Source organism: Myodes glareolus, chromosome 5, assembly GCF_982192425.1.
Source record: "Myodes glareolus chromosome 5, mMyoGla1.1, whole genome shotgun sequence".
In the NCBI taxonomy this organism is placed as follows: domain Eukaryota; kingdom Metazoa; phylum Chordata; class Mammalia; order Rodentia; family Cricetidae; genus Myodes; species Myodes glareolus.
In genome coordinates this window covers 89087461-89111769 of record NC_142030.1, presented here as the reverse complement: position 1 = coordinate 89111769, position 24309 = coordinate 89087461, and the positions used below count along the sequence as shown (strand labels likewise).

Sequence of the window (24309 nt, the reverse complement as noted above, 5' to 3'; positions counted from 1 at the left end):
GCTACTGGCTCCAAACACTTTCTCAACAAACCAGAATTGGATCCTGGTACAACTATGAAAAACAGGCCTCAGAGAGAAGGGAAAGGATGAAATGTTGACAGGGAGGGTTCTATAGATTTCTTTTAGGTGTTCATAAATGTGTGTCAGCCAGATGATTATTAGGTAGAGGCCACATGTTTGTTTGTGGGTTATCTGCATGAGAGTAGGAAGTTGCTGGGCTTCCTTTACCAACAAGATCACCTTGACTTCTTCAGCATGCTTCTTTACCTGAGGTTGAGGATACCCATTACAGATACCCTGTTCACCTGGCCCAGAGACTGGCACAGAGTAGCCGATCAAAGAACACCAATGCCTTCTGCCTCCTCCTTTGCTAAACACTACACGCCGGGCAAACACCGCCTTCATCACACACTACAATTGTAGGTATTCAGGTTGCTCTGTCTACCTTTCACAGCAATTAAGAAAGATGAATTACATTAATTGGGATTCCACTTACATTTTATTATCAAGACTAATACTTGTGTTTATTACCAGATCTCAGATAAGGGCCCATGGGGGAAATGTATGTGAGCCTGGATTCACAGTCTGAGACACAATGCACAGTTTGGATAAGCTGTAAACTCAGATCCACTTTATCTCCCAAGGCCTGGAATAATGGGGAGCAAACACAGAGAGTGCATGTCTTAACTGCTCTTCCTACGCTGCAGATGGAGCACCCGTCTTGAATCCTGCTGCACGTGCATGGTGCAGATGACTGCAGAGCCAGGAACCAACACTTTATGACTAATAGCATTGTTTCACCTTCTGAACGGCCTACATAAAAGGCCACCCATTAATAACTGCAGCAATTAGTAAAATTGTCATCAGTTTCTATTGAGAGACACAGACACACCCTCCTTCCACCTACGCTCTCTTCCTTGCCAGCGTACGTTCAAAATGTACCTGGAGCAATCGCAGGCTGATTTTAACAGAAGCTGGTCTTTCATACTGAGATTGCTTGTTTTCCTGGTCTAATGAAACACCTGGGATCGTAGAAGCCGAGGCTTGGAAAGGAGATAAAAGGTAGCAGTCTAATCAGCCCCCACACCAGGAATCAACTCCAAGATTCTGGTCAGATGGGAATCCAGTTTTTGTTTGGATTGTCCCAAAGGTAGAGCACTCACTGGGTTTGCTGACTGTCCTGGGCAGCCACCGTGGGGCTCTTCGACCACACTGAGTAAAGCCCCATCACCCTAGACAAAACACTCCCTTTCCCACCTCCCTTGACTCTTACTGCTGGCTGGAAGTCCATGCAGCCCATGTCTGTTTAACAACAGGGAACACTGCCCACACCCAAGGCTTCCCCCCAAGTCTCTGAATCACGTTTTGTAGGCACTCATCTTCCTCACCTAGAAAGTCCTTGTCCCTCTGGAGACATGGTCCACAACAGGATCTAATCTTCTGGTTCGATCAGATTCCCGAGATAAGCTTGGGTGTCAGGGTCTTGTTAACGCAAGGCACCTGAAGGCTCTACCGCCTGATCTCAACGGTGTGAAGGCTAAGGGACCAATGCAGTGAGCAAGGCCCACATGCAGGGCATATCGGCAGATTAGAGCACACGACATCTAGGCTAGCTACTGGGCAGTGAGGACCGACTAGTCTGAGGTTCAGGGGCGAGGTCTGGGCTGGAGTTATCAGTTAACTCGTGGCATTAAAAGCTATGAGAGCAGCTGAGAACGTAGACTCTGTGTAGTCGAGACGGAGAGAGCCCCTGGGTGTGATATTGCTAAGGGCTCGGGATCTTGAGGAGCGGGATGTGAGCAGTACATTAGTGATAAATTTCAAGGGGCTCGAGACTTCCGGGCTAGAATCCTTTAGTGCCAGGGGTGCCTACCAGTTTTGACAGAGCCTGCAGTGGGTTCTGGCGCATAAGAGACGTTTGGGGTTTGTGGGATGGTGGAGGACGCAGCAATAGGAGCAAAAGGAGCGCTGATAACTGATTCTTCCCAGCTCTCCCTTCTTACAGGCATGCAAAGGCCAGTCAGTCTTCGACTTCTCTGTTTCCTCTCTATGGCATCTGGTAAGGATCCCTGGTGGAGCTCTCCGCCCCCTAACCTTCCATCCTTCCCCATTCCAGACCAGCTGGCTGTAAGTCCAGAGCTGAAGACTGCTCCATTGCTGGCGGGGAAGAAGGGGCGGCCGGGACAGGAGACGACCTTGGCTACCCCCAATGCCAGGGCAATGGGGAAAGGCACGCTGTGCTGGAAAGGACTATTAATAACTCTTCATGGTCATAGAACGCAAGACAAACTCATTGGGCAGCTCAATTTTCTGCCTGTTAAAAGTCATTAGTGGTTCTGTGGGGGAAGCCAGAGGAAAAAAGTTTTATATGGAACAATAAATTCCTCTATAAGCCACAGAAGCCCACAAATTTGCAGCTAATAAACCCACAAATGTGAGATGATTAAGAATGGGAGAGGAAGGAGTTCCTTGATACCCTGCCTCAAGAGGCCTTGTGGTCTGAGGGGATGACATGGGGCCAAGGGCAGAGAAACAGAGTTCTGACCCTGCCTCTTAACTAGCTGAGTGGCCTTAGATAAGTCACCAGCTCTCTGCCTCGGTTTGTCCATTGTAACCAGAGGATGAGCGGTTTTGCCTGTGTTCCTCAACAAGTGGGGTGGGGAAATGTGAGATGAACTAATTGTTGAAGAAAGGAAACTCAGATTTTCCTAAATACAAGAAATTAACGTTAGAACCGGGATAAGCTGGGCAGGGTGGCTCACAGCTGCAATCCCAGCCCTCCAGGAGACTGAGGCACAATGGCTGCGAGGAGCCTGAGGCCAGCCTCTAGACTACACAGCCAGACCCTGTCTGAGACGAAGCAAAAATAACAGAAACTAGTGAAGCGACCTGATTTGCCTTGAGATACAAAACCAGAAAAGAGTAAGCCATGTGGCTTAGCAGGTAATTGCCACCAAGTCTAATGAATGGAATTTGCTTCCCAGGAACCACATGGTAGAATGAGAGGATCTACTCCTGAAAGTTGTCCTTTGACCTGAACATGAACGTTTGCGCACACACACACACACACACACACACACACACACACACACACACACAACGCACGCACGCACGCACGCACGCACGCACTACCCACCCATGAATGCACGCTAAAAAATACAATAAAATTGAGAAAGAAAGGAGTCAGAACAGATGGATATGGTGACACATACCTATAATCCTAGTGCTTGGGAGGCTGGGATAGGGTGACTGCAAGTTCAAGGCCAGCCTGTGCTACGTAGCAAGATGCTGTCTAAAGAAAAGAAGGAAGAGAAAGAAGTAAGAAAGAGAAACAGCAAAGTTCGTTCAGACCTCTGCCCGGCCCCTGTCATGGAGCTTGCCGGAAGGGAGCCATACTATCTGAACTGTGTTCCCCAAAAGACATTCCCAACTCAGTCCAAACTGTTGGTACCTAGAAGGTGACCTTGGGTACCGCACCTTTGCAGAAAGAGTCTAGTGAAAGATCTCCAGATACTAGTCTAGTTAGTGGGGCAGACCCTAAACCCAAGGATAAGCATTTTTATAAGAGAAGGCAGGAATGAAGCTTTGTGAGAATGGGTCTCCAAGCCAAGGAATGCCAAGGGTTGCCAGCCTCCATCAGAAGCAAGGAGAGAGGAAAATATAGACTGCCTCAGACCCTACAGAAGTAACCAGTCCTGCCATCCCCTTGATTTTAAACTTCTGACCTCGAGAACTGTGGAAGAATAAATTGCTGTTTTGTTAAGCCACCAAGTTTGTGGTAGTTTGTCATGGCAGCCACAGGAAGCTAATGCAGTAGTCCTGAGTGCCTGAGAATTCTGATTCATCATCGTGCTGAGCCACAGCACGGAGTACTGTGAACTGATACCCCTGGGGAACACCTCCCTGCCACCTTCAGACATGGTCCAGCCAACGCTAAGTGGTGAGCAGGGAAGGGAAAGCCAATGTAAACTCGGCACCTGTGCTGCTCCAAGCGCAGCCCAGAGTCGCCTAATTGAATGTGAACTTTGACCTCGTTCTCTACTGGTGACAGCTGAAGGTTTTGAGAGGTCAGGTGACTTGAGCAGGCCACATGTTGGTGGCAGTGTCGGGATTTGAATGCAAGTCTGCTGATTCAAGTCTAACCCTTGATCTTCTCTGGAATGCCCCAAACCCTGGAAGAGTCTTGGTGGAAATCTGCCTGCTGTTCTGTTCCAGATGAAAGGCTGATGGTCAGCCCAGTGCTGAGGAGTGGCCAGATATTTTCAGGGCCAATTCCGAGGGAGTTGAGAGTGAAACCTGTTGATATTTGTGGTTTCAGTGACAAAGAGACAGGAGTATATTTTCTAGCCGCAGCTACTGTTGAAGTAAGAATGTCCTTTGGAAACATCACTGGGATGTCAGCAGAGGAGGCTTGACAGGGAATGCACAGTTGTGTACCTTAGGGTGGAATTATGTAAAGTCCCGCCCTATCTGCCTCACTTCCCAGCCCCGCGTTGAATGCTGGTCCTGATTAGAGAAAGAGCCTAGCCAGGAGGCTTCTGTTCTCACTCAGGCTCAGGTTCTCTGCCAGGGGGAAATGTCCAGCCAGCTTGGGCTCCGGTTGGGCCAGATTTGTTTAACAAGGTCATAACAGGGCCTAAGATCATTGCCTCGGCTTGGGGAAGGGAAGTGCTATATAGCTCAAAGTATCCTGCACCCATCCCCACTCACGCAGGGCTCTGCTAGGATACAGGCATCAAGTTCCAGACATGGGGAGTAAGGCAGATCCTTTAGGATGGAATTGGGGGTTGCCAGTCCCATCCCCATTTTTGCTAAGTCAGGACTTTGAACACTGTCGGTAGGTCAAGCTAGTGTAGCTGCCTGTGTTCCCCAAACTTGAAATTCCAAGGACTGACCAATGTGCCTTGGCACCTGGTTCCATGGAAAATCTGCCTGAAAGTGTTTTTCATCTGCATTTCTTTTATATCCCAACTATGTACCTAGGGAGTCCTGGAACTGCTCTGCCCTGAGGGTACTAGTGCCTTTTCTGATAGAACGAGGAAAGAGGGCACACTATTTTAGAGAAAGGGTTAGACCGTCTCTGTTTTGGAGTTTTCCCAAAGTGGTGGTCACCCTCACCATGGGAGATCCAAGGCCTGTGAATACAGGACAGAGGAAGACTGATCTGCCTGGGGCTGAGGCTTCTTGGCAAGGTTTGGAATGGTGACAACCAACCATATTGGGAGAGGCATCCCTTCTGACAATGCCAGGCTCCCCAGAGGGCAGCATGGTTTGTTGTTAAGAGCTGTGGGGTTCTGCCCAGCAGCAGAGGACATAACAGCCCCACCTGAGACTCTCCCCAAAGCTTCTTTAGAATAAAGAGAGTGTGGTGCATGACTTGTTTGCCCTTTTTCTATTTGTTTTTGTTTGAGACAAAATCTTGTGCAGCACAGGCCTTGAACTTCTGAGCTTCCCGCCTCTACCTTCTGAGTGCCAGGGTGGCAAGCACGTACCAGACCACCACATCCAGCTGCGGTAGCCTCCTGTACAAGCAAAGAAAGCAGGGCTCCCAGTAGCGCTTTTGCTGGCCAAGTGTACAGCAGCAGAACTGGCAGCCTGGTCTTCATTGCTGAGAGTCTGAGAGAGGCGGGGTTACACAGGTGCCTTTTGTGGGGCACATCTCTGCTGTGCCGCTCTGAAGAGAGCAGTCGACGTGGAGAGAGGATGGCAGAGGACGTGAGCTGTGGTGTGCATGCTGCATGTGCCTGGTTTGGGAGCCTGTGTGGCCACGCATGTATGTGCCCGCACCTGGCCCCTCCTCCCAGGTGGTAAAGCTGGGGGCTGCTCTCCCTCTGAAGAGAAGGTTGCAGAGGAGCCAAACCACAGCTTGAGCCAAACCACAGCCTGGGCTGTGGGGGTTTGATCTTCCCTCTGCTGCCAGAGATGAGAGAGGTCTAAGTGGCAGAGATTTACAGGGCCTGAGGGAGAAGTACCCTTCCAGCAAGAAGTACACATGAAAGCTCCCGAGTAATAGTTAAGGCTGCCGAGTGCGCCAATTATGCAACAATTAAAAGACTTGACTATCATTTCTTTCCCCTTTCATTCTCCCAGCCGCTCCCCCTCCTCCACATCTGCCTTCCCCTGCAGGCTCCCCGAGAAAATGCTCTGGGGAACAGAAGAGAAAGAACGCCCCCCCCCCTTTTTAATTGGAGATCAAAAGTTGGAAGAAGGACTTGCTCTTTGAGGGGGGGAGGAAACAGGGTGTCGTAGACATGAAACCTCAGACGAAGGGCTGAGGAGGGAAATGGGAGAGGAGGGCGTGGTTCTCTATATCTGCCAGTCTCTGCAACAACTTTATATAACCCAGTGACATTATGTTATAGATTAGAAAACTGAGACTCTCTAGTAGGCAAATGGCTGAACTCACACAGCCGGGAGAACTGGCAGTATGGCCTCCAGTCTGCTTGCTGCCAGGGGTTAACCATTGGGCTTTTTTGTCTCCACACTGGAAAGATTGGAGGACTTTTCCTCTTGGCTTTCCCATCTGCAAGGTGGGCATAGCCTGGGGGCCTTGCGTGTTGATGCCAAGACAGATGAAAGAGACAGTGGGTGCTTAGCGGCAGGCCTGCTCTATAATTCAGCCAGCAGCAGCTGCGCCAATTGCCCCGCACCGTGAGACAGTGGCTAATTGAGAAAGAGTTAGGCAGTGTGCCCCAAAAGTGAAGAAACAGCTGCTTGTTGGCTTTTTTGAGGTACCAATCCACACCCAGTATCTATGCCCCCATCCCCATCTGATTTCCCAGCAGAGCTAAACAGCCCCACATTCCAGGGTAGACGGTGGTGCACTCTCTCCCTCTCTGATGGTGAATTGAGACTCCCAGCACCACCCCAGAGCCGAGCTTCTCTAGAAAGTCTCCGAAAACCTAGCACACACGCAGTAGGTTCACCCAATTCACATTTGACCAGGTGATAGGATAACAAGGCATTCTCCTAAGGACTTTTGTTTTCTCCTTAACACCCTGGTGTGCTCTGTGCACAGTTGGGATGGTAACCCCGGGAGAAACCATCATCTGGGAGGAACTATGCAGACTTCCTGGAGATGAACTTTCTCTTATGAAGACGTAGAGGGCTAGGCTGGCCTGTTCTCACTGTCAGGCCATCAGGGCCAGCTACGGAGAAGGCGCACATAGTCTAAGCCTTGCACAGTAGGGACAGATGTGAATGCTCCTGAGCCCAGGCTGGGACATGCTGCCCTGCACCACACTCCTTGGGATACAGTTGGCAAAATGGCCTGGAAACCAGGAGAGCTGAGTCCAGCTCTGCCATTTCTCCTGCTGCACACCGAGCACAAGAAAGCAGCAGCCGTGTTCCTAGGAACCATCCCCACAGGAAATAAGATGTGGCCTAGGTATGAGTCTCTCATCTGTTTCCCCCACAGAACCACAGATTCTGTAGCCAAGGCCTCTTGGGGTAGACTTTACGCTGGTTTTTTCCCCCTGCATGCTGCTTCCCAGTCACAACACAGCTTCCAGAATTTATCCTCTGCTGCTGTGGCCTCCTAGGACTCCCTCACCTCAGGAGTGATGTGGGGGAAGGGAGCTGAAAATGGGGGCTTGCTTATAACTGGAGAAGGAGCTTCAAGAGGAACTGTGATCAACTCCTGATGTCATAAGCCTTTCCCCACCCTCAGTGGCTCAGCTTGTAGTGACCTGGGGCCCTTCTCTCCCAGAGCCCTCAGCCTCATGTCCTGTACCGGGTGGCTGTGGCAGCCAGTTCCCTCAGGGGAGCTGAAGACCCCAGCTGGCATGACCAGTCACTCTTGCAGAGCCTGGCTGATTGTTTGCACAGTGGGGCCCACTCAGCCCGCTCTGTAGGGGCTCAGCCCGCTCTGTAGGGGCTCAGCCCGCTCTGTAGGGGCTGGCGGACCTCCAGAGGAAGTGATGGGAGGACTTGGGTGCATTCTGACCTTAACTGAATTCCTGGATGATGATGTGTGAATAATATGGCTTTTTAAGAGTCAACAGCTTGGGTGCTTTTTATAGGCGGGCTGAGGTGCTGAATGGGCCATCTCCCCATTAATCACTTAGCTAGTTAGATCAGCTGGCAAGCAGTCCCGACGTTATTCTGTGGTATTCCTCTCCCTTCTTTCAGCAGCCACCCTTAAGCAGACATCAAAACTGCCATCAAGTCAGTCCCAGCCCTACCCCCAACCTCCCAGTCTCTGAGAGTCATGTCCTAGTTCCTCTGAATCCTGCCAGCTTTTTCATTTCTGTGCGTTGATGTCTCTGCTGGCAGGGGCCCTGCATTCCCACTTCCTGAGCCACTCGGAACCCCCACAGAGCCCCTTGTACCCACCTGACAGATGAAGGAATTTATACTGAGCAACATCTCAGAGAAAAGTCTCAGGAGGGGCACATGGGTGGCAAGCCTGGGGTCAGATCATATCCTGCTGGCCCTTCCTAAGCCCTCCCACTCCCGTCACAGGTGTCATCCCCAAGCGGGCTAGGACTTCCGCAGGGTCTCCCACTCACAGTGTCTCCAGATTGCGCAGCCCCTCGAAGCTGTGGGTCCCCACATGCTGGATGTGGTTGTTATGCAGATGCCTGTGTGGGAAGGAGAGACACGTCAGTGTGTGCGGCACAACCTCAGGGCCAGCCAGGGCAGAGGAGTGTCCACAGCAGCAGGAGTAGCAAAGCGGAGGCAGAAGCACAGAATGCCCTCGGTGGTTTCAGGCCTTTCCTCCAGGGACAAGCTAATCAGCCAAGAACCATTCCTGAAGCCACAATTGCCAAGGCAGAATTGACCCTGGGTTAGATATCTTTTTGCCTTCCTAGCAAAGGAATTGGGAAGAGGAAAGCCCGGGCCAAGGCTACAGCAAGCTCTGACTAAGCACTGGGAAAGAGGCCTGATGTCATAGGGGCTCACATCTGAGGCTTCTTCTCCGGCCCTGCTCCGTAGGACCCAGCCAGCCTGACTCAGTGGCCAGACGTTCATAGAGGAGCCAGCAGCAAACCACTGCAGACAACATATAATTAAAGGCTAAGCTTTCTTACAACCGGAGAGAGCTGTGGTCATGCTGAGAGAAGAGGGAGGTTGGTGAGGCTGAGGCAGCAAGGAAGGCCTGGCAGAGGTGGCAATCCTCCGTGGGGCCTTGACAGGCGATCTGCATGGGCAGAGGGAAGGGATTCCAGGCAGAGATGGGAGGCGGGAAGGGGCATGGACTATCTGTCTGTGCAGGCCTTGGCAGGAACAGCAGTGAGTTGAATAGAGGGAAGTTTGGGAGAGATTCCCAAGGTAAAGAGTTCACTGAAATAAGACGAATTGCCTTCTGCCCACGTGTGATTGATCAAAAACAATCAAACCAAACTCCACGACACCTGAAGGCTCACAAGGAGCAAAAACGTCAAGAAAGGCACACAGTCTTGGGTAGATCCGCTGAAGGCCAATCAAATGGTTTGGAAGTCTTTGTCAGTCCTTAGTCCAGAGAATAAGCCGAGGAAAAAAACAAAATCTGAGATTGCTCCCTAAAAAAATAAAGCCTAGCTTGTGGGGGCTGATCATGCAAGTTCTTGTTTTTCTCCCCTACTCTGTCCTTCAAAAGGAGCAGGTGAGAGAGAAAGAAAAACCAAGGCTTGAGGCTACTCATGGAGTAGGAAGCCGGAGGTGCCAGCCCAGGGCACTCAGCAGAGTGAGTGACTGCCACACTTACTACATTGGGGCAGAGGAAGCAACGTAGGTAGTCTGCCCACAACTGGCTACCACCTCAGATCTGGTACCTCTTTTGCCCACCCCACCAGAGTACAGAAAGAGGGACAGAACCTGCCTACTTCTATGGGCTTAGCCCACACACTACAGCTTGAAGGGGACAACCAAGCCGGCCTAGAGATGAGTGTTGGTCCAGAGCTTTGTGAGTGTGCCAGAGAAAAGAAGAGTTCTGGTGACAGAGGAAGGAAAGGCTTGTAAGGGACAGCAGAGTTCCAAGTCCTGAGGAAAATACAATCCATGCTGGGTGTGGTGGTGAAAACCTGGAATCCTAGCACTTTGAAAGCAGAGGCAGGAGGATTAGGAGCTCAAAGTTAACCTTGGCTACATAGTAAGTTGGAGGCTAGCCTGGATTACATGGTTCCCTGTCTCAAAAAAAAGTGCAATGAATGAATGAAGAATAGAAGGAAACTGATCACAATTGCCTTCTGCTACAAAACAACCTAAATGACATTTCAAAGACAAAAAAAATTAAATGAAAGGAAAAATGATATTATAAGTTAAAGTAGTAAAACTAAGGGCCCAAAATGCATTATTAGTATATATGATATATCATATATATTACATAATATATATGAGCTAATCAATCTGAAACAAGGAACAGAGTGTGCAGTGGTGAGGGCTGACTTGTATCAGAAAGAAAACTGGACATGGTGCTGGAGAGAGAACTCAGTGGTGAAGAAAACATGCCTGTTTTTACAGCGGACTGTGAATCAATCCCCATCACCCACACTGGGCAGCTCAAAACCACCTGCAACTCCAGCCTCAGGGGATCTGATGCCCTCTTCTGGCTTCTGTGAGCACTGCATGCACGTGAGGCACATAACATATATATACTTAAGAAAGAGAAAGAGAAAGAAAGGTGGATACAACCAGGGTGGGTATGGCAGAGGGGAACAAAGGTTAAAATAGTTAAAAATCAAGCAACATGGGGGTATGTCAGTAACTGAGTTCTCTTAAGGAATCCCGAACATGAGACTGAAGATACAATAATACAAAAAAATTCTCTTGAAGAAAGAACAGTCTGCCCCTCAAAGGCACCCATTGTTCCGGGAAAATTAGATGCAGAACTTTCTACACTGTGGCATATTTGAGTTACGCTGTTAAAGTTCAAGAATTTACAAACATCTTTAGGCAGAAAAGGGAAATCACTTATGAGGGGTAAAAAGCAGGCTGGCTGGCAAAGATGTTGCTGAGCTGTGAGGGCATTCAACCAAAGCCATCCAGCTAGGTGGGGAGGGCCGCCAGTCTTGGGAAGCTCTGTTCTCCCATCCCCCACCAGCTTCACCAGATCCTAGTAAGGAAGACAGACCCTTCCCCCAATTCAAAAATCTTCTGGAAAACAACCCTTGCCTTCTGAGAATAAGTTCTCTTCTCTTACCAAGGCTTTTTAATTTTTCCTATTTCCTTTGCCCCTCTATCTTGACTGTCACCAAATGCCATTCTATCGGCTTCCCAGCACCTCTCTTCCTCCCCATTCAGTTCTGGTATAGACCATCTCAGCTTTCTAGATCTCTAGTTGCAGGCCTCTCCCCGTCTCCTTGCAGCTGAACTATCTATTCAGTTCTAGAATCCTGACACCTTTAGTAGCCCAGCCAGGGACCTAGGCTGGGTCTTACAAGATTATATACCAGACGTTACTAAAGACATTCTGCACTGTGTTCTTGCTACCAATGTGGAAAGAGTTTGTACATGTCTGAGTAGCACCAGAGTGTGGGCTTTGTTGGAGGGCGCCTCGTCTCTCCCATCACGCTCGCCTGCATGAATCTCTTGACAGGCCCCATCCACTCCGTGCATGTATGTTGGAGGGCGCCTTGTCTCTCCCATCTCACTGGCCTGCGTGTATCTCCTGACAGGCCCCCATCCACTCCTTGCATTTTTCTGTTTTGTTGTTTTGAGTCATGACCTCATTATAAAACCCACACTGGTCTCTGACTTGCCATCCTCCTGCCGCAGCCTTCCAGGCTGTGGAATTACAGGCACAGGCACACACCACATAGCCTATCCCTTGGATTTAACTAACTTTTTTCTTGCTTCCTCTTGTGGTTATTCTTCCATATCTGCCTCCCGGGCTTCCCCACAGTGTCTCTCAAAGTCCCAGGACAGCATTCCTCCAGTCTTCTTTCCCCTTCAACATCACCTCCCGCTCAAAAGTTTCCCCTTCTCATAGTGATAAAAGAGAAGTGACACTCCCTGGGCCAAGGGACCTGGTCTGTTTCAGGTTTGCTCCTCTGTACAAGTTTTTCTCCTTTAGCCCCTTGTCTCTCAATGGGACCCCCACACCTTGCAGACTATCTTAGGTTTGAATTTCACACCAGCTTCCTAACTTCCAGCCAAGTCACCCATGACTCCTTTTCAGCTTGGTCTTCCATCCCGTGAAGACCTCTGAGATAGATCAATTCTTCCTTCAACAAACTCCTTACAGTCACACCCGCCCACTCGTCTTTTCTGCTGCCTCCCCAAAATGAACTTTGAAACACCAGAGCCTCGGAACTAATTTTCCTGTCTCTGGTCTCCATGTGTTCCCATCTGTCCTTTACTTTAGCCAGCCTAAAACATCCCCTTTTAATGGTTGCTTGAAAACCTGCAAGGCTCTCTCCACAACTGGCAAATAAAGGTCATCGTCTGTCCCCAAAGTTACCTTCCCTCCTCCGCCCCACCCTCTGTACAAGGGTTCGCTGCTACAGCTGGATAGCCCCATTCACCCACAGCTCACTGTGTCTGGCTCCTCCTCCATGCCTTTAATGCTCTAATTCTCTCTGCTTGTCCAATCCCATTATCTTTCCATGTCCAGCCCCAACCCTGCCTCCCCTGTGACGTGTGCTTCTTAACCACCCATAGTTGTGTGGCCTCTTGCATTGCTTCTGTGCTATGACTCTGTCTTCACTACCTACGCTATAGCAGTAAAAGTCATATAACTGTTTTGTCTTTCCTCATAGGAGAAACTAGACTGTAAGCCCCTCCAGACCAACAGCTCTGTTTCATCCTTCTGTGACCTTTAGCATGTGCATGCGTGTGTGTGTGTGTGTGTGCGCACACACACACACAAGCTCTGTTGCCCATGTAGCAGGAACCCGTCAAAATGTTCTCATTTTTCCAGTCATCTTGTCTGTCACAAAGACTCGACCCCATTCCCATGTGAGGTTACAGGGACGTCACCAAAACTAAAACCAACCACACTGACTCCCAGAAGGGCGGAAGGTATGGCCATTCTAGTGGAAGGAAGTACTCCATGGGACATTTGTCTTCACTTTCTAAGTTCCCGGGACAGAACAACAGACAAATAAATCACTACCCACAGCTTCGTCTCTCACATGGAACTAAGCATCATCCATTCACGCTGACCTAGAAAACCACACCAGATTTCCAAGAACAAAGGAGGCAATGCTGCCATTTAGCGGAGTCACTAACATATATGTTCCTGCAACAATTAGTATGTAACCCAGAGCAATTACACATGACCTCCAAGCCCTTAGTAATTAGACTATGAACTTACCAATCATTCAGAGCAATTAGCTAGGAGCTAATTTGCACTGTAAAGTTCCCACTAGGAAGGCAGAGTTAACCCCAGCCCCTATCCCTGCCAGGGATGCTATCTCCCAGGTAATTACCCTGCTGGGGCTTTGACATCTAATTACATGTGATGGCCTTTCCTGCTTCTGTAGGCCTGCAAAACTCGATGGATTTATTCCATCCCTATGCCAAAGCATATGACTGCATCTTTAGATTGTCAAATGTGGTGAGAATTACTTTAAAAAAAACTCTATTTATATTCCAATTAGCTTGGGATGGTTATTATACTTGTACAGTGAGAAAATAAAAGGACAAAAATATTTCTGCTTTCTAACTATAATAATGCTTTGTCCCTGTAGTGACCTTCAGAATACTTCTCTGGGCTTAAGGTCACCTGGCTTTGAGGTCATCCTATGGAGTCAGCAAGTGATGGTCATATTCATAATCTACAGAGCAGAAACTGAAACGAGAAGGCTTGCCAACATGCAGAGAAGAGCAAAGCTCCTGACCCAGCTGGAGGGAACATGCAGCCTCCCACCCCATTGGCGGTGGGGACGCCAACAGCACTCACAGCACCACCAGACTGGTGAGGTTCTGGAAGGCATAGTCAGGGATGCGGTGGATGTGGTTGAGAGCCAGGGTCATGGCCTGGAGGGCAGGCAGGTTGTTGAGGGCTCTGACTGGGATCTCCGTGAGTGCATTGTCATCCAGCCAGAGGTGGCGGAGAGAGGACAGCCCCTCAAAGCTCCTCTCAGGGACCAGGGAGATGAGGTTGGCATCCAGGCGCCTGGTGGAAGGAAAAGAGGATGGAGAAGGATCAGTCCAAAGTAGGTTGCAGATCAAGCTTTAGGATGAGCCAGGCTTGGAAAGCCAGGCGTCCAACAGGCACTCTGAAGTACCACTAGTCATGTACCCCACTTTTTCAAGTTCCCGTATTCCAACCCACAATTCTTGATCCTTTTTTTATGACCCCAACTGCTCCTCTCAGAGCCAACACGGACGCCATCGCCCATCTGTGATGACTAGGATTTCCCCTGCATCCTTAGCTCCCTGCCCTGGGGATAACATTTCCCCAGCCCTGCCCACCCCAAGGATATATAACGGACTTGCCTCCTGCACTGGCAGAAGGAAGATCTCCACCTTCTAGACAGAGGCAAAGAAAAATGCCTCCCTCCCCGAGGATGTACACCATTCTCTGTGATCCATCTCTAGCACCACCCGTTCCTTAAACCCTCAAAGGGGCAAATACTATCTAAGAGACAGGGAGCTGGGACCCCTCTAGTCTGACAGGGCTGAACTTTGCCCTCTTCAACTGCCTGCCTAATGGGTAAATTTTCAGAGCCAAGGATTCTGGCTTCCCTGCACAGGTGATGCCGCCTTCCCCGAAGTTAAAGCAACTCTGCAGTGTTGACTAAGACATCACCAGCCGTCACCGTTTTCCTTTATGAGAACTTGTTGTATGCCAGGTGCAGAGCCAGGTCCAAGTAGGTGATCTGTGTCCTCTCAACACGACTATGAGATGTGTCCGACTAGTCCACTTTACAGGAACTGAGCTGCTAAGTCACTTGGCTCGTGAGTCAGAGACATGAGATTTGAACCCTAGTTTGCTGACACTTAAATCCATGTGCCTTCCCATTGTGTGAGGCTGGCACCCCAGGCACATCAAGGGAGGTGAGAACGTGCTCACCTACTTAAGGAGACAGGAAATGGAACAGGATGTGTGTATGTGTGTGTGTGTGGGGGGGGGGGTTCTTTTAATCCTGTAAGCCTAGAATGAATGGAAGTCACTTAATAATAATAAAAAAGACAATTTGTTTTGCCTTTATTTATTTGTATGTTTGTGGGGACACGTGTGGAGGTCAGAGGACAACTTTCAGGAGTCAGTTCACTCCTCCCACCATGTAGATATCAGGGAACCACATCAGGAGACTGAACTCGGGTCATCAGGCTTGGCAGCAAGTGTCCTTACCCACTGAGGCACCTTGCCAACCCCAGGAAGTCACTTCTCTGCGAACGGTTTGTGTGAACACCCAAGTGTGCCTACACACATGCCTTGCACGCTTCCATGTGTGCACCACAGTCCTGACCAGTTCGTCTCCCACGATTTGTGCAACCCACAGGCAGGAGAGCTTGGGTAGGCCCACGGCAACCAGGCTAGTCATTCAGCATTCAGAGACTTCCTGGGTCTAACGTGTTTCAACCTCATTTAGACAGGGTTCCTTCTCATCACCTCCCCAGGAAGGACAGATGTCAGGAGACTTCAGGCCTCCTTCTCCTCAGGCAGAAAGCCAGGATGCCTCCACAGGGCACCCATCTCCCAGAGTGTTATGGCAAAGCTGTACTAGGCCTTGGGAGAACAGGTGTTTGTAGCCCTGTTCCTTATACTTGGGGACAGGGAAATGCCAAAGTGGAAAATCAAGCAAATTGGCAAGCCGAGAAAAATAGGGCAAGAACATGGAAATGTTCATTCTAGTCTGCATTCCTGTTTGGGTGGGCAGGGAAACCACACATTCCACCGATGCCAGCAGGCTCTGTGATGGAGCAGACCCAGCGCCAATACTGTTGGGTATAGTGAATCAGACACAAGCTGCCAGCTGGGTATGGTGGCACACACCTGAAATACAAGCACCTAGAGACAGAGGCAGGAGGATCAAGAATTCAAGGCCAGTCTGAGTTCCATAATGAGTTCAAGGCAAGCCTGGGCTTCAAAGTGAGACCCTGTGTCACAAGCAATAATAACAGCATATATGCTATCCAAAAATATTTTTTAAACTTTTTTTTTAAGATTTAGTTATACAATGTTCTGCCTGCATGTATGCCTGAAGGCCGGAAGAGGGCACCAGATCTCATTTTGGATGGTTGTGAGCCACCATGTGGTTGCTGGGAATTGAACTCAGGACCTGTGGGAAAGCAGTCAGTGCTCTTAACCACTGAGCCATCTCTCCAGCCCCGCTATCCAAAATTTTTAATTTAATGTAAATAAAAAAAATAAAAAAAATTGTTCCATAAAATATTTTAAACCATGCCTAGTAAAATTTAAATATCAGATAAAGAAAGAATAACTTTTCAGTATAAATGTGTCACTGGCATTATTTTTAAGTAGCCTAGAGATGGTGCAGTAGTTAATAGTACATTCTGCTCTTGAAAAGGGGCTGAGTTTGGGTCCCCTCACCCATGTCAGGCAGCTCACAACTGTCTGTAAGTCCAGCTTTAAAGGGATCTGATAACTTTGGCCTCTGTAGGGACCAACAATCACACACACATGTCTCACACACAAACACACACACACACGTCACACCCACACAAGTCACACCCACACACACCATCTAAAAATGAAATAAATCTTTTTTAATTTTAATTTTTAATTTTTTAATTTTAGATTTATTTATGTGTGTGAGTGTTTTCCTGCATGTATGTAAGTGGATTACATGCATGCCTGGTGCCCATGGAGGTCAGAAGAGGGCGTCAGATCCCCTAGATTTGGAGTTAGGGATGGTTGTGAACCATGTGGATTCTGGGAACTAAACCTGGGTCCTCTTCAAGAGTACCATGTGCTTTTTAACTACTGAGCCCCAATATGATAAATCTGGAAAAATATTGAGTTTTATCTGGCAACTCTGATCCTGTATGGAGAGTGGGGGATTAACTGTTGGACGCAGCCTGGCATCCTCTCCTTTTAGCCTGTATGTGTGGCACTGGAATCCTCCATTGTGTGTCCTCCCCACTCCCACCCCCGCTTTCTTCTGTCCATTTAACAGACAGCCTATTTAGGGGTGCTCTGGGTACCCCAGGGAGAAACAGGGCACTTGGCAACCTTAGGTCTTGGAGGCTTTAACTGTATGGATAAGACACGGTGTTGTGTTCAAGTGATTCAAGGTGTCCAAAGGTGCCCCAGAGAAGCACAACAAACTGACCCTAATCTCTCCCCTCTTTTCTTTCCCCTCTTTTCCCCAACCCTCGCCCTGCCCAGGATCGCTTGAGACTTGCTTGGTTGGCACCCTGCTGCAGAGAAATCTCTCCCACCCTTTTCTCACCTGGTTCCCTCATAAGATGGGCACTTTCTGCAGAAACCCTTCCAGCCACTTTGAGGCAGGGTTCAAGCTCCTCTGGGGCGCTTAGCCTTCTGGGGTAAGGCATCTGGGAGTGAAAGTGGGTATTGGGGACTCCTGTACAGCCTGTAGAACCTGCCTCTGGGGACTAAGAACTTTCAGAGCTGCTCCCGCCCGCCCTGCCGCCCGCAGGTGGGAGAGCCAACCCCGACTCTGGTTTGGCAGGCGGAAGAGAGCAATTATACCAATTAAGCGCTGGAATAAAATCAACAGCGCGCCTCTCCCCCACGTGGGCCTGGCCCCTCCAGTGCTTTCCGATTAGAATTCTTCCTTGCGGTGATAGGGCAGGCCAGTTGGGTCTTGTCTGGGCTTTGGGGAAACAGTTTAACATCTCCAGGGCCCGCCGCTCTGCTCTTCCTACTCCTCAGCCTCCTGCTGAGGGTTAGGCGACAGATTGGGGAAGAGGGTCTAGCTCCAGGACTTCTCCCGCACAAGGGGCAAGGCTGTCCCACGACCAAAGGGAGTAGAGGACCTAACAGGGGAAAGGTTGTAGCCGAAGAATTCCGGATTAGACACCGGGACACAGTTCACAAAGGGTGGCTCGAACTGTGTAAACTCCGAACCACATTATATGGGGACCTGAAGGACGCTGGCCTCTCTCATGTCACCCCAGGATCTTATAAACCCTATCAAGGGAAATGCCACATGGAGCATCAAGTCTGGAACTCGAATTCAGGGCTTCTTTCTGCTCTATTAGTCTGACTCCCCGAAAGTGATGAGAGGGGTTTGGGATGTGGCCGGTTGTAGAGCACTTGCCTCGCATGTCCCCAGCACCACGTAAAACTCATGGTAGGGCACACCTGTAATCCCAGTGTTCGAGAAGTGTAGGCAGGAAGTCAGTTCAAGTTCACTCTCAGCTACATAGTTTGAGGTTAGCTTGGGTTACAAGAGACCTTGTCTCAAGTAAACAAAAGGAGGTGGGTAGATAGGTGGATGGATGGATGGATGGATGGATGGATGGATGGACGGACGGACGGATGGACGGACAGATAATAGACAGACAGGCAGACAGGCAGATAACAAAAAGTGTGACAAGAAGGCCAAGACGTGTCTCTCAGCTGTAGGAAACCAGAAGCTCTTACAGACAAGGGAGAAGATAAATATAAGGGAACCTTTCTGGAACTTTCCTCTATGGGCCACTAGCTGACACATGAAATCTCCAGAGATTCTTAATAGGTTTATTAATTTTTTTTAGAATTTTTTAAAAACTTTATTTAACTTTATTTCATGCGCACTGGAGTTACAGACAACTGCGAGCTGCCATGTGGGTGCTGGGAATTGAACCTGGGCCCTCTGGAGGAGCAGTCAATGCTCTTAACCACTGAGCCATCTCACCAGCCCAGGTTTATCAATTTTTAAAAAATGTCTATGAGGGTTTTGCTTGCTTGCATGCATGCTCGTCATGTGTAGACAATGTCCTCAGGGGTCAGAAGAGGACATCAGATCCCCTGGAACTGGAGTTGTGGGTGACTGTGAACCACCACATAGATGTTAGGAACTGGCCCTGAGTCCTCTGCAAGATCAGCGGGGCTCTTAACCACTAAGCCATCTTCCCAGCCCCTGCCAGGAATTCCTTTAAGAGGGGCAGGAGCCTTAGAAGCTCCAGGTTTGATATCTGACATTTGTTCTTGCTTTCTGAGTCCACAGTGGTTGGAATCTAAAAGCCAGCTGGCCCCGGGGAGCCCGGGAAGACAGCTGAGAAGCCAGGACTAGCATCCATCTCTTTTGTCCTGCTCAGGTTAATTATGATTTGGGTCTCCTCTCCAGCTAAGCCACACGATGTGACAGAATGCAGCAAATACCGGACAGGGTCTCCAAGAGCAGAGAGACTGAGAAGCAGAATTCAGGAGGGAAAGTGGTTTGAAGGAGGCTTCCCATGGCTTGGCACATCTGGAGAGGGGACTCTACTTCTCATCTAATTAGAGAGAGCTAGGCCTTTACGGCATGGCCCCTTCATTGGAAGAAAGCCCTTCTGCCAATCCTAGGACTCTGAATGGTCCTTGCTCTCATTGATCCACCAGATTTTTGGTTTTGTTTTTGTTTGTTGTTCATGTTTGCTTTGTTTTGTTTTTTTGAGAAAGAAGGAGACAGAGGTTCTATTTCAGACATTCAAGTTTAGAGAGGGGACCCTTAGCCAGCAACCATCAGTGACCAAACTGGCCACTCAGACTGGCAGACTTCTCTGCTCTAACGCCCGGCCTGGCTGCCTCTTTTCTCTTTGAAGTCATCCGTCACTCTGACCCTCAGGACCAACTGCATGATTTCCAAGACCCAATGCAAAATGAGTAAGCAAGTGACATTCTTGTTGAACAAATCATAAAGAATTTCAAGGTGATCCTGAGGATGCTGAGTCGTGCATGCATTCTCAGCACTTGGGAGGTAGAAATAGGACTGAAGGTATTGGGCCGGCCCTGACTACTGAGTGAGCTCCAGGCCAGCCTGGGACATGAGGGCGCAGACTCCCAACCACCACCATCAAAAATAAATAAATAAATAAAGGTAAAAACAGCACTAAACTTCCCCAGGAGTTGTGGGCCTTTTTGTTCTCCTTTCCTAATTGGAACTGTGAAGAGTAGGAAGAAATAGGAGGGGAGAGCCCTTGATGACAAGGAAGGTTCAAGTGATTGTTGATTGTTCTGGGGCAGACCCAGGCCCAGATTTTCATCTCTAACCCTATCTCCAGCTCAAGAGGGGCACAGACTGAACTTCAGTGGTGAGCAGGAGAAAGGAGGGAGGAGGGGAAATGGAGTGGAAGATCTTTAGGCTCTGGTGATGGGAGGATGGAGAAAAGTGAGTTGGGGCAGACACTATGGAAATGGTTATTCTGTGGGGAAAATATTCTCCATAGGAGCCGTTGATTGCCTGGAGGAACCAACAGCCCTGACCAAAGCCTGCCAGGGAAGGTAAGGGTTCCAGGAGAAGCATGCCAGCACCTGCAGAGCAGCAAGGAGGAGCCCCAGGCCTCCACAGGCAGCAGGGGCCCCTGGCTCCCGCCCCAGCACTAGCCTCTGTACCAGTTGCCAGCTTCTGTACAGAGGCCACGGGGCTCCCATGGTATGGGTGTGGGCTCTCTGTGCATGGCATGCCCTGGCCCGGCTTGGCCTAAGGACTATCTATCCGGGGACTAAGACTGTACCTGACTCAGGCAGCTTAGGCACCGGTACTTGAGTGTCTTTGCCTCCGATACTGATGCTACTCCAAGGCTCTTCTGTCAGGAAGACCTCCGTAAAGCCCCGCTGCCCTGGGTATCCCTGCTCCCTATCTGGTTGCCTCAAATGCTCCTCATTACAGACAGCATCCAAACAATGGGTTAAACTCAACAATCCTTTTATGTCAGTGTTGTCTGTGCTGCGCTCAGTTCTACGAATCAACTCCGAGTAACACATGATCTCCCCACCACAGAAATTCTGGTCTATTCACTCTATGATTTACTAAGGCTATATAGGCCTGGCTAACAAGCAGTGAGAACGAGCTGACTGGCAGGTGTAGCAAGCAGTGCGCACATACAATCCCACTTAATCTTTACCCTAGTCCTTTGCATCCAGTGAGGGAGGCTCAGGGAGGGGAAGCCATTGGTCCGATTCCAAAGCCTCTGGCTTTAAATCCATAGTTACACGTTCTTTGATCTAGCTTGTAGAAAACACTCCTGGAATCAGAGCCAGGGTCCAATCTTTTCTTCCCCCTGTGAGAAATCCAGGAAGGTCTCACAGCGGAGGTGGCATTTGAACCAGATATGGAGGTAGGACTAGGGATTTTCTGAAGGTGTAGTGTTAGAGAAAGAACACAAGGGGCAGCAAGGACAGCAGGAGCAAATGCCCAGAGCAGGAAGGCACTTAGGGAAGAGTCAAGGTTGTGAGTGTGTGAGCCAACGCCAAAGTCAGAGAGAAGGTGGCAGAAGCAGGAAAGAGTGGGTGGCGGCGGCTCACATGCTGGCATGGAGAAAGATTACCCAAGGTGTGATGTTAACACTGGGCTGAGGGCAGGTGGCGGAGAAACCCACCCTAGCTTCAGTAAGAGCCTCTTATTTCTGTCCAAGGGAAGATCTGGGTAACCCTTGAAGCAGAGCCCTTCCATGCCATCTAGGCCACTGGCAAGTCTTCCCTTGTGCAGGTGTGAGCACCCGGGCTTGTCCTGCAAGGCCCTACCTGGCATCTCAGCTCAGGAGGGCAGTCCCAGTGCAAGCCCTCGGGGAGTGACGCTTGCAGTCTTTTCCAAATAAAGACCAGGCAGAATATTGGTTCTAGAAATAGTAGCCAAGCCTAGAACATGTGATAGGACTCCACACCCAGAAAGTTCCCACTTAACATCTCTGTGCCAGGTACCAATGCACATGCAATCTAGGCAATGAGAGATTCCCTCGACCCTCCCTTCTCCGTGCTGGTGACTGAGTGTCCCTGGTGTTTAGGGAGAAACTGTCGAGTAGAACATTCTGTGACCAGGGGAATGGTGCTGTCCATCACAGTACCCACGAGGCACTGAGGGTTGTTGACTACTTCAAATCTGAGTCACATTACCAACACATCAGTGTTTGCTTTATTTCATTTTCATTGACATCTAAAGCTGGTGGTGGCTATCAGACTGGACAGCTCTGAGAAATTAGGTTCTGTGTGAGACATCAGGGTTCCAGGGACAGATGAGATTTGGTTCTTGCCCTTTTGGAACTCATAGTACATAAGTGAACACACAGGCAACTGGTTGTGAGGCAGTGTACGTGTGCCCAAATCCTGGAGAGGACGGGGTGCGTCTGAAGAGGAGACAATGTGATCGGTGTGATATTAGAACAGGGAAGGCAAGCCAAGCTTCCTTGAAGTGAGAGACTGACATTCATAGTGAACCTTAAGGACAATTGAAGTCCCTTCAGGTAAAAGGGGGACAGTGTCCAGCAGTGGGAAGATGTAGGGACGTCTGGCCAGAGGCCTCCATGGCAGGGGAGAAAACCTGTTGTGTGAATAGGAGCAGAAACTGCTGTGTGAGGCAGAGGGGGAGAGTCACAAGAAGAGGGAGAGGCGGCCAGAAGGAGAATGTGCTGGTCTTGGGGGTGCGGAGTACTTGCTTTTTAACCCCCATAGGGAGCGGGGAGGCTGAAGCTAGGAATGCAGCCCAGGAGGTGATTGCTGGGGTGTTGTTTCTTTGAGACACAGAACTCTTGTGACTTCCAGTTCATTCCTTTCTTTTTCCTAGGTTCAGTTTCTTCACCTGGACAGGGTGAGCCCAAGAAGAAGGGTTTTTGGAGCTGTACCCCACAAGGAGCCTAAGCCTTCTTAGGACAGAATCTGTCCCTGTGTCCCAGACAGACGCTTGTTGAGCAGACCAACTGACAAGTGTATGAGTCGATGCTGAGGTTCAGGCCGTCAGCTCCACCCCCCATCCTATAAGCATCTCAAGATGACTGAAGTCCTACCATTTGGACAGTATTCCCTTTTTACAGAGTAGAATCTGCCTGCTATTGTTTTAAGAACCTGGCAAGTATTACTTAGTATTCTATTTGTGGATAACAGCTTCTTGAGGGAAGTTTCTGAAAATGAGGTGCAGACGTGGAATGAAGGAAGACCAGAGACCCAGGGAGCTAGAAAGGATGTCAGTCAAGGTGGGAGAAGATGAAGACCAACTTTGAATCTCCAAGTGTCTTTACCTCAGCACTTACTTTGATTTTTGTTTCTCCACTATTCTGGAAAAGCCCTAGGATGAGGAACTATATTGCCTCATTCCCTGAACCTTTCCAAAGTGAATTGGGATGGGGGGGGGGGCTATTGAAAGCAGGGCCTTGAACAGGCTAGCCAAGTGCTCTACCACTGACATCCTTTGCCACCAAGTATGTGCTCTTTATTAGTCAAGTTCAGCACTGGGGCTGAGCACCAAAGACTACCCAGGTAGAGAGCTACCTTCTGTGTTAGGTTTCCCGGGTTTCATCTCTAGCAATGCAAGAAAGGGAAGTTAGGAGCACTTCTAGCACCATCCAGAGAACTGCTTGTTAAGAAGGGACCAAAGTCGCTGGGTGGTGGTGGCACACCCTTTAATTCTAGCACTCAGGAGGCAGAGGCAGGCGGATCTCTGTGAGTTTGAGGTCAGCCTGGTCTACAATAGCTAGTTCCAAAACAGGCTCCAAAAAGCTACAGAGAAACCCTGTCTCAAAAAACAAAAAGAAGAAAATGAAGAAGAAGAAGAAGAAGAAGAAGAAGAAGAAGAAGAAGAAGAAGAAGAAGAAGAAGAAGAAGAAGAAGAAGAAGAAGAAGAAGAAGGGACCAGAGTCATAGAAATGAGAGCTGAAAGTGACCCCATTTAGCCAGGTATCTCCAAGGGACTAAGTGACTTGGCCAAAGTCACAGACTAAAGATATGTCAGAAACAAGAAGATGGAAGGCTGTGTATGAGTCTACTGTCCTAATGCTCCCTTTTCCCAGCTCCTGTTGCTGGCAGGATCTCGGGAAAAGCTTGGGTTCCAAGAGCCATTCCTTGAAGACACCCAACATTTGAGTCCTCTCCCATGGCTCCCAGCCATGATCTCCACATCTGGAACCTAACTAAGGACCTCACAGAGAGCACACTCATGTAGAAGCATCCTCAGACTAAATTCTGGAGATCTGGAGCCTGATCATTCCTAGAGACAGGGACTGAAGAGCAGAGAGGGGGCCACTTGAGCCACCAGGAACTTGGGGTGAGAACCTGCAGAGAATGGGGTGAGTGGAGGTAAAAGGAGCCCTGTGTGTTCTGAGTGTGTGTGCGTTCCCAGCAGCGGCTGGAGAAGCATGGAGGTCTTGGGGTGGGGATCCCTTTCCTCTCCCTTGCCCCACACATGGAAGGGCTGACTCTGCCGGAGTGGAGGGATTTCATCAGTTCTGATTTATGTCACCTAGAGAGATGCGTTCCCTCTCACTGTCAGCCTTCCAATAGATCAAAAGTAGGATATTAAAATGAAGGCAATTCCAACTCATTCTCCAAGCCATGCT

At 49.4% G+C, this 24309-nt stretch overlaps 1 protein-coding gene across 2 annotated transcripts in view; it reads right to left on the bottom strand.

Annotated features, from left to right (window-relative positions):
• The window catches only part of Lgr6 (leucine rich repeat containing G protein-coupled receptor 6), a 120128-nt gene that overhangs the window by 30868 nt on the left and 64951 nt on the right, over positions 1-24309 (bottom strand). For both annotated transcript variants that reach the window (XM_085688206.2, XM_085688205.2), the window contains exons 5-6: positions 13826-14041; positions 8511-8582 (exon numbers count right to left, since the gene is read on the bottom strand). In XM_085688206.2, the coding sequence (XP_085544332.1) occupies positions 8511-8582; positions 13826-14041 (288 nt within the window). The remainder of the gene's footprint in view (positions 1-8510; positions 8583-13825; positions 14042-24309) is intronic.